General features: G+C 47.2%; 1 protein-coding gene across 3 annotated transcripts in view; it reads right to left on the bottom strand.

The window, feature by feature from the left end:
* Fndc3b (fibronectin type III domain containing 3B) overlaps positions 1 to 12,944 on the bottom strand; it is a 278,725-nt gene that overhangs the window by 17,587 nt on the left and 248,194 nt on the right. For all 3 annotated transcript variants that reach the window (XM_050142069.1, XM_050142070.1, XM_050142071.1), the window contains exon 22: positions 9,139 to 9,419. In XM_050142069.1, the coding sequence (XP_049998026.1) occupies positions 9,139 to 9,419 (281 nt within the window). The remainder of the gene's footprint in view (positions 1 to 9,138; positions 9,420 to 12,944) is intronic.

Here is a 12,944-nt window from a genome sequence, read left to right as displayed (position 1 = left end):
TCTCAACTCACTGAGAAGGGTAGTATTAACAGCTCAAAAAGTTTCAATATTTAAGACTTGATTTGAATTCATAACAGTTTTTCAAAACATATTACAAGTAATAATATAGTCTAAGAAAGAATAGAAAGCAGATCATTTTTACATATTTCTATGATTTAATTACTTTTATGGTATACTCACTTATAGCTTTTGTACAGGGTTTCTTTGTGTAGCCTTGGCTGTCCTGGAACCAGCTGTATAAACCAGGCTGGTCTCGAACTCATAGAGTACCACCTCCTCTGCCTACCCAGTGTTGGGATGAAAGGCGTGCACCACCTCCCCCAGCCCTCACTACAGCTTTTATTGCTTAATACAAAATACCACTTAAACATCACAACACTAAAGCAGAAGCTATGAGGCAAGTTCTTCAAACTCAAAAGAGCATACAAGTCAACCTGGAGTATCTGTAACTTAGAAAAGAAAGGTTTCTCACACACAAGGCAGAACACCACACTCCACCCCTCTTCCTCATCTTGGGGCAAAGGACACAGCTACCTCAGGACTCTGAAACCTTAGGTACCAGCCCGCACACGTCGGCAAGTGTAGGGTTGGGCTTCTCACAAGCCAACAGTATTTGTTTCCCCTTTTATCGTCAAGGGGGTTGGACTAAGCTGAGAAGTGGGCCTCTATGCACAAAGAGCTGCAGAGAAAGGCCACTTCCCTGGCCTTGTATGGCTCTCAATGAGGTGGGAAATTTCCTTAGCAATTCTAGCTTGCTTACAGCCTAAAGGAGAAAAACCAGATGATCATATCAACTGATGAAGTATCTAACACAATCCAACCTCTAGTTGTAATCAAAATGTTCTGCAAACAGGAGACCCTCTTTGATCTGAAGAGGGGCATTGAAGAAAAAGGGCCACAACTACCATAATAGCTGTGAGAGAGGAAATACTGTCCCCCTAAAACTAGAAGAGAGGTCAGCAAGGCCGGACCACAGCGAGGTCGCCTGCCTGGCGTGCTCTTCCTCCGATTTTTCAGCATTTGTTAAGAATACTACCCTGTTCCAAGAGCAAAAGGTATAGAGAGGGAGAGGAAAAAAGAAATAGAATCCACAAGATGCCAATGAGAACACTGTAGACAAACTATCCAGACAAAGAGACACAGGAGTCACGGACAGGGTGCATCACAAAAAAAGTCTCAGTTGTCTTAGAATTGACCCACAGACAAAATGTCATTAAAATCAATCCTGGTACTTGGGAAACTGAAGCAGGAGGATGGAGCATGTAAGGTCAGCCTGGGCTGCAGTGTAAGGCCTTATCTCCAAAAATCAATAAATACATAAGAATAAACTAAAAAGTCCTGGCAGGATTCTTAGGCAATAAACACAAGCTAATTCTAAAGTTATATGGAAAGGAAGTAGACTGCTAATACAGCGTGAACCCAGATGTAAACTGCCAAGACAGTGTGAACCCAGACGTAAACTGCCAAGACAGTGTGAACCCAGATGTAAAGTGCCAAGACAGTGTGAACCCAAACGTAAACTGCCAAGACAGCATGAACCCACCGGTTTTCTTCATCCCACCTGCGACTAGACAAGGTTTGGGGTACAGCAAGTTCATATCCCCAGTAGATGACAGAAAGGCTACCAGCCAGCATGATGGGCCTGCCTTTTCCTATTTCTATTATACAAGAAGTCACCTAAAATAACAATAAAAGTCTAGAACTTTCTTTCCTCCTCACAGGAGCCTTCACAAATACTTCACAGTGTTAGTGGCTGCCCCCTTCTCCACACCGGAAAGAAAGTGCAACAAAGGCTTCTGCAGCCAGAGAGGGGACATCCTGAAAAGCAGGTTGCGCTGCTGAAGTTATGGCGACCTCTCTCTTCTCAGGGAAAGGGAAGCCATACAGTAAGTCCAGCTCTTCATCAGTACACAGACGGCACTTTCGCCTCTAAGGCTGATCTGACAGTCTTTGCAGCGTCCAAGCCATGTGTCTTCCCTTCCCTTTCATTCAGGACAGGGTTCATCCACACCCAGGCTGAGGTGTGTCCTGCGATGCTGGCCCACAGCCCTTCAGAGCCACGCTCACCATGTAGTCCAGGAAGCCCTCTACCCTTTCTTGCGACCTGCGCAGCCCGGCAGTACTCAGTACACAAAAGGCAGCCAGCTGCTTAGGGCTGCTCTTCTGCTGTGCGCAACACAACATGAAATGAACCAAAACCTAAGACATGAGAATTATTTATAGGAATAAAAATGGTTTTAAAAATTCAAGTTTTAGCTAGTTTGACTAAATTCACTCACTTCCTCAAGGCCTCTAAAGCTTTGATACCTGCATATTGGCTATCTACATTACAATTCATAACTACCAAAATTACAGTTATGAAGTGGTAATGAAAATAATTTTCTGATTGGAGGTCGCCCCCAACATGAGGAACTGTATTGGGTGGCAGCATTAGGAAGGGCTCAACACAGCTCTAGGCCTATGGTTTTCTGACTTTCTATGGTTACGTTTGCTGGCACTTAATCTTCCTTTCACATAACACACCATCAGCCACCAGTGCCAGCAAGAATACCACGGTCGCAGGTATACCACTCTCCTTAGTGGGGCATGCGGTCTCCCCCTTGAAAACATTGCTCATCCATCCCCAGCACCAGCAGGAACACTGTGGCGACAACTTCTTTGGGAGCCTCCTCCTCCTGTTCTTCAGCAGTCATCTGACACCTGTAAGCACGGCTTCCTCATCAGTAAGCGAGGATGGTGCCGCCTTTGCTGAACTAACAGTTAATTAAGATTAGGGAACCGGCTTACTTGTGACTTCTCAATGGGTTTTAGTCTGATTCAACCAGAGAATTGCTGAAGTGGCCAGAAGCACACCAGTGAGATCCAAAGTGATTCTTTATGGCATTCCTGACTCAATGGCCTCAACAGCAGAAGTCTAGACTTCATGTCAAGATGCCGTGTCCCATTCTGACCGCAAGGCCAGACCTTTGTCTAGTTGACAAAGGAGAGAACCGTAGCTCAGCTGCATTCAGTGGCTCGCACTGACAGACACGTGGGTGTGCTCAGAGGTGGGTGCGCACTGGGTCCCTTTGGCTCCGAATCTTCCTGCATTCCTTAGTTTCCTGTCAAAATCTGGACCCAACATGGCTATGAATCTGATAAAAGGATAATTTTTATTTACGCCACACATTCAGGTCACCAACTGCTCTGCCAATAAGAGCCAGTAAGTTTATTTTCACTTTATGCACCATTTGGTCCTGAAACCATCTACACAGACTTCAGAACACTCACTCCAAATGCCCCACACCTGCACAAGAATACACCGCGTGTCAGCAGAAACAACATCTGGGTCACTGATGCACTGAGCTAACATTAATTAGTCCAAAGACAAAATACCACTTGGTGCTGAAATTGAGCTGAAGAGCTAAAAGGAAGCCATCTTGCTCACCAGGGAAATGCCACGTGAGGAACAGAGTGGCTCTGAAGCCCGGAAAGGACAGACAGCTACCATACTGTTTGTAGGGGCATGGAAATAATTCCCAATTTCTACGTTCCCGTGAAAGAACAGTGAGCATGACACACTAGGTAACAACGTTAAGAATTCATTTCAGAGAGTTAGAAAGAAAAATGAGCTTTAAGTTTATTAAATATTAAGATCTATGCCACACCTTACAGAGAGATGCTTCCTCTTGAGCTGAAGCAGATTCACCCTGAAACTCAGAGAGGACCTACAGAGTTATCTTCAAAAATGTACATTATGTCAGTTTTTGAAATTTAGAGCAATTAAAATGAATACAAGGGAAGCAGAATACTGCCTCCAAATTAGGAAGTGACATAGTCCTGATCTAGCGGTATCCTGGCCAGACTGCGGGGGAACATTTAAATGTTCCCCAAGTCTGCACCATTCATCAGTATGCTAATACTACTGAGTAAGTCAAATTAAGAAGCCTGCCTTTCAGGCGTCCAGTATCTTTCTTCTAGATGCCAACTATTCCTTGCTTCAGGAAGTCAGACAGTCTTCCACAGTGCACTCTGTACACACGCTCAGACTTCTGACATTGACTATATTAAAAGAAGAATGACGTTCAAAACTAATTGTCCTTCAGGGAGAAGGTGACTGTCCTTAAGAGATCAGCTACCCAGGCCTCATGCTGCTCTGAGTGTGGGATGGGGTGACTGAGGTCAAGGCCCTGGAAGCCTGGTGTGGCGCAGGCCCCGGGAGCAGGAGAGGCTTCTCACAAGACGCTCGGCATGCCCTACCACCCTCCTCTAGAGAAGATGACTATGGTGAGGGAGAACCTTCTGGAAAGACAACGGAGGAAACACAGAATGTTGTTTTTGTGAGGAAAAGTGGACTCAGAGAAAAGCTCTCCGGAGAGGTCTCTCTTGGCCCTGGTGACAGCAGCACCACCAGCCCACTCCACACAAGCCCACAAGCCAACCTATAAGGTGGCAACTGCCTGAGTCCTGACTCATTTCTTTCTGATCAAACCATGAACAGCCAGGAGTCTACTGCGTGCTTATGTCTAACCCAAGAAGGTAGCTGAAGCCTCTGCAGACACAGGCGGCACTGCCAGGCGACTGCACAGATGAGGCAACAGGCATGAAGAGTTTCAGTTACTTCCACGGGCTGCAAGACACGAGCGGGGGGCCGAACCCACGGCTAAGGAGTCAGAACTCAGCTCCCCCAAACCCTGCCTCATCTCATTATGGTCAAGGGGTTTATGACTCACTTTCTGCAGTTGAACACTGTGCTTACGACATAGTAAGAACTCAATAAACGCTATTTTCACCCCTTTGACTTAGGAAAAATGGGCATAAGTGAGCCTAACAAACAAACCTATTTTAATTTTTCCTTGTTCTGCAGCTCAGTGTGAGTCAGACATATAATGAGGTTGTGATCTCAGGTGACCTCACAACCAGTTCAGGATGGAAAGAGGCATTTGCAGCCCTCCCCCTTCCCCCCCAAGCCACACAGATCACTGCTGCACAGGGAGGCCACCAGGAGACACGCTGTCAGAGCGGATAATGAAGGAGGCCACGGAAGCCATGCTAGGCAAAAGAGGGCTGATGAGGGGCGAGACACCAGGTGTCGGCCATTATGAGGCCCACTGAGGCTCAGTTTACAGGAGTGGGGCTCAGGCACCTCCCCTCTCAACCTGCACATGCGTGTACATTCCAGGGCAGAGGTTTCCACACTTACACACGCTTCTCATGGAGGGCTAGTTAAACTGGCACTCAGATCCCACCCCAGACTTATTATTTTATAGGACACTGCTCTCATTAATGACTGCCACCAAGTTTTACCCACGACCCACAGACAACCAGCCTCGGGTCCTGAAGTTGTAGTTTGACATAAAGAGCTGGGAACAAGAAAGTTTCTGTACGTGGAAGAAAGAAGTTTGGATTCCAGTTCCAAATCTGCCCGGGATCTGTGTGCCTGGGTGTACTTCCTAAATGACAACAATGTCACCTGTCCTCCAGACTGCAAACGACAGTGCGCCATCTCAGGGCCAAGCTCCGTGACCAAGACGCATATCCTCTCGTCCTTACAATCTCTCACAAAATCACCTTTTACCTTTATTTATTGTGTGTGTGTGTGTGTGTGTGTGTGAGAGAGAGAGAGAGAGAGAGAGAGAGAGAGAGAGAGAGAGAGAGAGAGCGCCTCCTGGATTTACTTTTTGAGCCATGGTTACCTCACTATTTCCCAGGCCTGGGCTTAAGCCTGATCCTTTGCTCCTTCTCATGGGTCTTCGGGATCCACTATTGCTGCTAGCTCTGAGAACCACTGCTGGAAGAGCGGCTTTGGATACAAAGAGGCTTTGATAAGCTCAAGGGATGAGCTGGACTGCCCGGCAAGCCAAAGCTGGACCACTACCCAGGTAGGTCAGGGAGCTGCTCGCGCCCAGGACAGGACAGGTGTCACCAGGTGACCCCCAAGTCTCTCTGCTTATGGTCTGTGACTCTACTTGGCAGGGCATGTACAAAGGAAACCTGTTTTCCATTTTCTCTGCAATCCAAAGCAAAATTCAATTTCAGATACAGTTCTAAACTTAAATGTAATACTTTTAATAATTGTTTTTTTTTTTTTTTAAATTCCAGCCAAATTTCAAATATAGACTGTGCCAGCAAACCCTTACCAGGCAGTTCTGACAGCAGCGGGCAGAGGGGTCTGTTGGAACGCTGATTTCTGTCCCAAGGGTCATTACAGATGCAGTCTAGAGAGGACAACATGCAACTCCTATACTCACAAACAAACAAAAGGGGCTGGAGTGACGGCTCAGTGGTTAAGAGCATTGGCTGCTCTTTCAGAGGACCTAGGTTCTATTTTCAGTACCTACATGGAAGGTCACAACTATCTAAAACTCCAGCAGATTCATGGGCACTGCATGCACACTGTGCAGACATACATGCAGGCAAGACATGTAAAAATACTAAAAATAAAAATAAAAGTAAAAAATAAAGACACAAGCCTTAATCTAAACTTCACACATGGTGATCATCTTAGCTGTATTTTAACCAATTTATGGGACAGAAAAAGGTCAGGGAAAGTTGACCAGACCAAAATGAAGCCCTTAGGTTTGTTTGCAAACAGTGGCAAGACTCATTATAATTGCTCTGACTGTCTCTGAGACAGCAGCACACAGTTCTGTGTTGACTAGACTTCCATGCACAGCATCCAAATGTACTCCAGAGGCAAACAGCTTCACCAGCTGAGCAAGCATCTCACCAGCCATGTTCCCCTTTATTCAGTTCTGACCTGAGGTCCCACTTTTGTGTGTGTCTAAGGATTAAGCATGGGACTCGTGGCTGCACATATTCTAAGCAAGGACTCCATGTCGAGCCCCAGCCCGAGACATCGCTAGTGCCTCCTATGTCATTTAGCGTGACTACAGTGAACCAAGGGACTTGCTCCTTGCACTGATGGTCACCCATTCTCTAAAACTGTGGCTTAAGTGGCCTTGAGATCTTCACGTGCGCTCTAAGTCTGCCAGGCATGCTGTGGGCAAGAGGGTCCTCAACACGATGAGCGTGGTGAAAACAAACGAGGAAGAGTCTGCCAGCACTCTGAAAAGCAAAACTGGTTTATGAATTACTCAGAAAAGAGGTATTTGGAAAGAGAGCTGGGAGATAAGAAATGCCAGGATGGAACATCTGGACCTCACAGCTGCTGAGTTGCCTCCTTCTTTAGCTTCTGGCAACAAGGAGAGCCTAGGGCTGGCAACAGCTTCCTCAGCAAACTGCTTGCCCTGCAAGCATCAGGAACTGAGTTCCAGTGTCAGAATTTATGTAAAAAAAGCCAAGTGTATGGCAAGGTCTTGTAATCCCAGCAAAGGGAAGGTAGAGAGGTGTGGATGAGGGCTTGCTGGCCAGCCACCTGAGACTAAGAAGCCAGCACTGGGGGGCTTTAATGCCAGCACTTAGGAGGCAGAGGCAGAACAGATCGCTGAATTCAAGGCCAGCAGGTCTGCATGAGTTCCAGGCCAGTCAGGACTAATAGTCTCAAACCAAACAAAATCAAATTAAAACCAAAACGATAAACAAAAACCAAACCATCCCAAACCAACCAAGGTGGGACCACCTGAGGAAAAACAGCATCAAAGATCCCTCTGGTTTTTTGTTTGTTTGCTTTGTTTTGTTTTGGTTTTGGTTTTTCGAGACAGGGTTTCTCTGTAGCTTTGGAGCCTGTCCTGGAACTAGCTCTGGTAGACCAGGTTGGCCTCGAACTCACAGAGATCCACCTGCTTCTACCTCCCAGCTAGATCCCTCTGGTTTCTAGAAGCAAGAACACACATGCACACACATAACGTACACACATGAACACACACATGTACCCACATGTGCGCGCACACACACGCACTCAAGACTAGAGAATGACAGCTGGCCCGGGTCTGAAAAAGCCTGAGATAAAACCGAACATAGCGGACAATGAGGACTACTGAGAACTCAAGAACAATGGCAATGGGTTTTTGATCCTACTGCACGTACTGGCTTTGTGGGAGCCTAGGCAGTTTGGATGCTCACCTTACTAGACCTGGATGGAGGTGGGTGGTCCTTGGACTTCCCACAAGGCAGGGAACCCTGATTGCTCTTTGGGCTGACAAGGGAGGGGGACTTGATCGGGGGAGGGAAATGGGAGGCGGTGGCGGGGAGGAGGCAGAAATCTTTAATAAATAAAAAAAAGACTAGAGAATGAGAAAGCACTGCAGAAAACACAGGAAATAGAAGATTTTCTTCTGAAGCAGCAGCCTGCTATCATCCCTGGCCCCCCAGGAAGCAGGAGTTCTGTGGGAGGAGCTTGCTATCATCCCCGCCCCCAGGAAGCTGGACTTTTGTGGGAGGACTGCTGGCTAACTGCTGTGCTGACTGCTGTGCTGCTACTGGCTCAGTTGTCAGCATCTGATACCTTGATACCCACACATTTCCTCCTTACTTGATGCCCTCCTGGGAATCGGCTTGTTTTCCTCCTAACAGAGGTTGGGACTGGGGATACCTGGCCTGAAGACAACCAGGTCCCGAGCCGGAGCTGACCCTCCCCCAACCTGATAACCCAGAGCCCCAAAGCAGGAGCTCCTGCTGGGCCACACTTGATTATCAAGACAGGCTTTCTGGATCTCCCCCAGTGAGATGGCCTGCTGGCTGCAAGCTCTGGGCTTTGCCTGAGTCAAGGCTGCTCTGAGCGAGAGCTAAGTGTTTTGAAAGTGTGAAAGGCCAGCTAGGAGAAACAGCGGGCAAGTGGGATCACCCCCACGTGAGGAACTCTGTTCTGTCCAGTGTGAAATCCTGAATGAACCCGTGTCTGCTCTGAGGGAGTGAGCAGAATGAGGGTGTCCGGTCTGAAGGTTGTCAGGAAGGTGGCCTGGGATGGAGTATGCAGTCACATGACTCACAGAGAAAAATATATGAAGAAAGGGGAAACCAAAGGTACAGGAGGGGAAAGGGATTTCAAGTCTGAAACAAAATTCTCCCTCAGAAGCTAGGAATTGTGGGAATGTATCACTACTGTAGGTAGAAAGCAGTACAAGCCTTTAAACTATATTTCATCTAGTACCTTTAAAGATGTTAAAGAGGAATATCTGGAACACAGTAACTTAGGACAGATGCTCAGCCCTGGAACTGACACCGTGGGACAGATTTCTCACAGCGTTCTGTACTCACCGGTACGTAGTCTCTGGAAGGAGGTTCTTTATCACGTGTGTGGTAGTGTTGCCCACAGTAATGCTAGTGTCTCCGAGATCAACATTGTAAGCAACGATTTCAGATCCATTATTGCACGGCTCTTCCCAGTTCAGTACAAGGCACACAGAGGGCGAGTCCGGGTGGGCATCGAGGGGCTCCTCCTCCAGGACACACAGCGTGGAGACAGGGTCGGGGGCAGAGGCAGGTGTCTGGCAGTGGACAAGCTCGCTATACGGCCCTGCACCTGCTGGATTGAAGGCCTGGAAAACAGAAGGGTGTCACCAGGTCACATCATGGCATGAGCACATGCCAGTACCTCCACATTAGCCAATGTTAACCACATCACAGCATGAGCACATGCCAGTGTTAAATTTTTTGGTGTGTATGTACATGTGTGTGTACATGCATTTGCATGTGGAGGTCAGGGGTCATTCTTAACTGCTCTCCACCTCTGCCCCGATGTCTAGGGTGGCATGTGTACCCTACTGCCTGCGAACACCCAGAAGGTTCCTCAGCTGCCGTCTTCCCTATCCTCCAAGCTGCTCAGGTTGTATCTAAAGTTCTCAGGAGCACCTATGTCCCAGTCACCCACGTCCTGCCCATCAGACCACCTGAAGTCACCCTAGGGCAACCACGTCCTCTTTAGCCAATGTGACACCCTCCCTGGTCTCGGCACTGGCCCATCCCTAGAGTCTGGACCTGCAGTGATTAGAAGGACATGCTAATACAAAAGTCAGGACTTCCTTCGGTTTTACGCTTTTCTATATGTGGAGGAGTACATGGCGCATGTACAGGTGACCCACGTGGCTAGAGAAGGGAGGTGGACATCCTGGAGCTGGAGCTACAGGTGGCTGTGAGCAACCTGACATGGGTGCTGGGAATCGAACTTGGGTTCTCTGGAACAACGGGCTTTTAACCATTATGCCTCCTCCAGGACTTTCAGTTTGACTCTTTGATGGCATCCATCTTACCAGAACAGAGACGGAAGCCCTTTACTACAGAAGCACACAGAGACCCTATCTGAGGCTTGTGACCTCACGTCAAAAGCGCCATTAGCACTTGGCTTTCATCGCTCACTGTTCTTAATTTCACTGGCTCTGCCGACTTCCTTGCCAGTCCTCATGGACATCTACCTCAGGACTGGTGCTCTTGTGGTTTCTTATGTCCAGAGGCTTTCCTCCCAGACTTCTCTGCAAGCCATTGCTAGCATCCTATTTCAGCATGGCCCTCATCACTAGCATAGACAGAGCGTGTTATCTGTGGGCCTGGAACTCCTCTGACAACTCGACCAGAAGCTGATATGGAAGACATGTTCCATACGTGTTATAAAGCACTACATAAGTGTTTATAAAAGTATTATTCTCTTTCAAAGAATAAAATATTTGGCAACTTTTTTATAGCAATAAGAATCTCAGGACTGGAGAGATGGTCTCTGGTTACAAGTACTGGTTGCTTTTCCGGAGGATCAAGGTTTAATTCCTAGCAACCACATCTGCCTGTAATCCAGTTTCGGGAAATCTGACACCTTCCACTGGCCCTGCACACACGTGGTCCTCCAGTTTCGGGAGATCTGACACCTTCCACTGGGTGCTGCACATTCGCCACACAGTGTCATACACACAGAGGAACAACATACATATAAAACAATAAGATACTTTTTTCAAAAGAAAAGGAAGTGATAAAAGCCAGTTCTTGATTACGCGTGAGAGTATGTCAGCACAAGCAACGAAACTAGAGAGGCAAATTTGAATTTCCAAGGCCTAAAACAAAGCATACAGTTCTTTCCTTGTTAATTAAGCAACAGAATTCCCCAAAGAAAAGACAGGTTAAGGACATTTGCTTTCCTGAACTCCCACAGAAGCTGCATGGGAAATTTAAGACAGTATGGCTTCATCCCGACCCCTTGGCCCCTTTTCCCGAGAACAAATTATTTCAAGAATCTGTATCTTGAGATTTAATTTCTGTTCTTTCATAGTACTGAGGACTGAACTTGAAGCCCTGTGCATGCCACAGAGTTTATTTAGATATAAACTTACCACAGGACTTGAAGAATTGAGACACAACGACAGCAGGGATCCTCTCTGCAGAGGGAGGGGAAGCCCGAGTGTTCCCCCAGTGGTCACATGGGCTGTACCGGTGACATGGTGGTAAAGCCACAAGGGCAAGCACTAGGAAAAGCCTCAAACAGAGGAGCAGTTCCCCAACTTTCCCCACACTCTCTGAGCTAGCTCTGCACTCACGGAGAGCCGCAGGAACACTAGCTTCTGCTCAGCTCTTCCCATGCTTCTCCTAATGCCCACAGTTACACCTCAGAGATAACAATCAAAACCAGCAGCTGGAGCCTGGAAGAGGCTAAGGCACTGCTACACTCCCCCAGAGGACCCCTGTCAAGCGGCAGGACCCAAATGACAGTTCACAGGCAGCTCTAGCTATCGCCCCTCTTCAGGCCTACATGGGCACTGCATGCATGTGGTACACAAGCATTCAGGCAAACAGCCATGCATATAAAATAAACATAAGTCCAAAAAATAAAAAAAAGAAACAACATCCCAGAAACTATCCTTGGTACAGTGCTGTAAACTGCACAGACCTAACTCAAATCCCACACCTTTCCAGCAGTGGTCTTTCTCTACCCGGGGTTCTGCCCGCTGCTCCACTTTCCTCTGGTTGGCTGTGTAGAAAACTCTTTCTTGATTTACACACTTCTGATTCAAACTTTTCAAAGGAAACTTAAAAGCATCTGTTACTGAGCAAGCAACACTATGGTTTCTTGTACAAATGGCTGTTGTGGATATTTACTGGTTATTCATTAGTGTGTGTGCATGGTCGGGGATGGCTGGGCTTTTACCACTAACCAAGACACTTAATCAACATATCCCAAGGAACAAGACAAAAATTCCTGAGAAAAACAAAAAATGTCTTAAATCACTTTTTAGAAAACAGGAGAGTTATGAGAAAAACGGATTTTTTTAGAATGTCAAATATTCAAGGCTGACTTGACCACACAGTAAGGTCAAGTGCCTGGAATTTGTAATTTCTATGTAATCCACAGATACCAAGAAGTCAGTAAGGATGGAAGAGACGTGCTCCTGGGGATTTCTTCAGCTGACTCTCCTGTCAAAGGTTCTAGTTCATTTCATGACAAGCACAGAAATTTAAAAGCCTGTTTTTACCCAGGCTGCCAAGGCAGACACACGGGGCTGTCATGCAGGCACTTTCTGATCGCTCTGCTCTATTCTCTTCCCTGGTAAAAACAGTCTGAGTGGGAATACGTACCCACTGGAGAAAGCGGGGACGTATTCGTGAGACAGCTAAGCTAAAGAAGCACATGGCAGGGAGGGCTAACGAGATAGCAGACAGCTCTGGTTGGAATCAGTCCGTCCCAGTGTGGTACTCAGTGTCCCCTTTCCCAGTGCCTCGGCCTCACTGGCACAAAGACCGGATGACGTGTGGATTCAGGGACAAAGCGCCAATGACGTGACGGCTGGTCCATTCACACAGAAAGGAAGGGCACCGCCCAACAAAGGTGTTTAATAAGAAATGTTTAAGGTGAAGCAGGCTTCCAAAGTCAAGAGGAAAGCCCTGGTTATCAAGAAAATTAACTTACAAAGGGATTATCTTCCATAGCAAGGCTAGAGATACAAAACACGTTTGCCACGCCATTTGCTGCAAGGCCAAACACAGACGGGGTGACCGTCAGCTTGCCATCTTTGCTTCTCTATCTATGAAATCTACATGTGCTCAGAGACAGGCTGCCTCAAGGGCTATAGCTCTCCTGGTCATCC

This window comes from Alexandromys fortis, unplaced genomic scaffold, assembly GCF_014885135.2.
Source record: "Alexandromys fortis isolate MF-2015 unplaced genomic scaffold, M_Fortis_MF-2015_v1.1 scaffold_41, whole genome shotgun sequence".
Lineage (NCBI taxonomy): Eukaryota > Metazoa > Chordata > Mammalia > Rodentia > Cricetidae > Alexandromys > Alexandromys fortis.
Note: the sequence above shows the minus strand (reverse complement) of the source record. Positions and strands in the feature narration are given on the sequence as shown.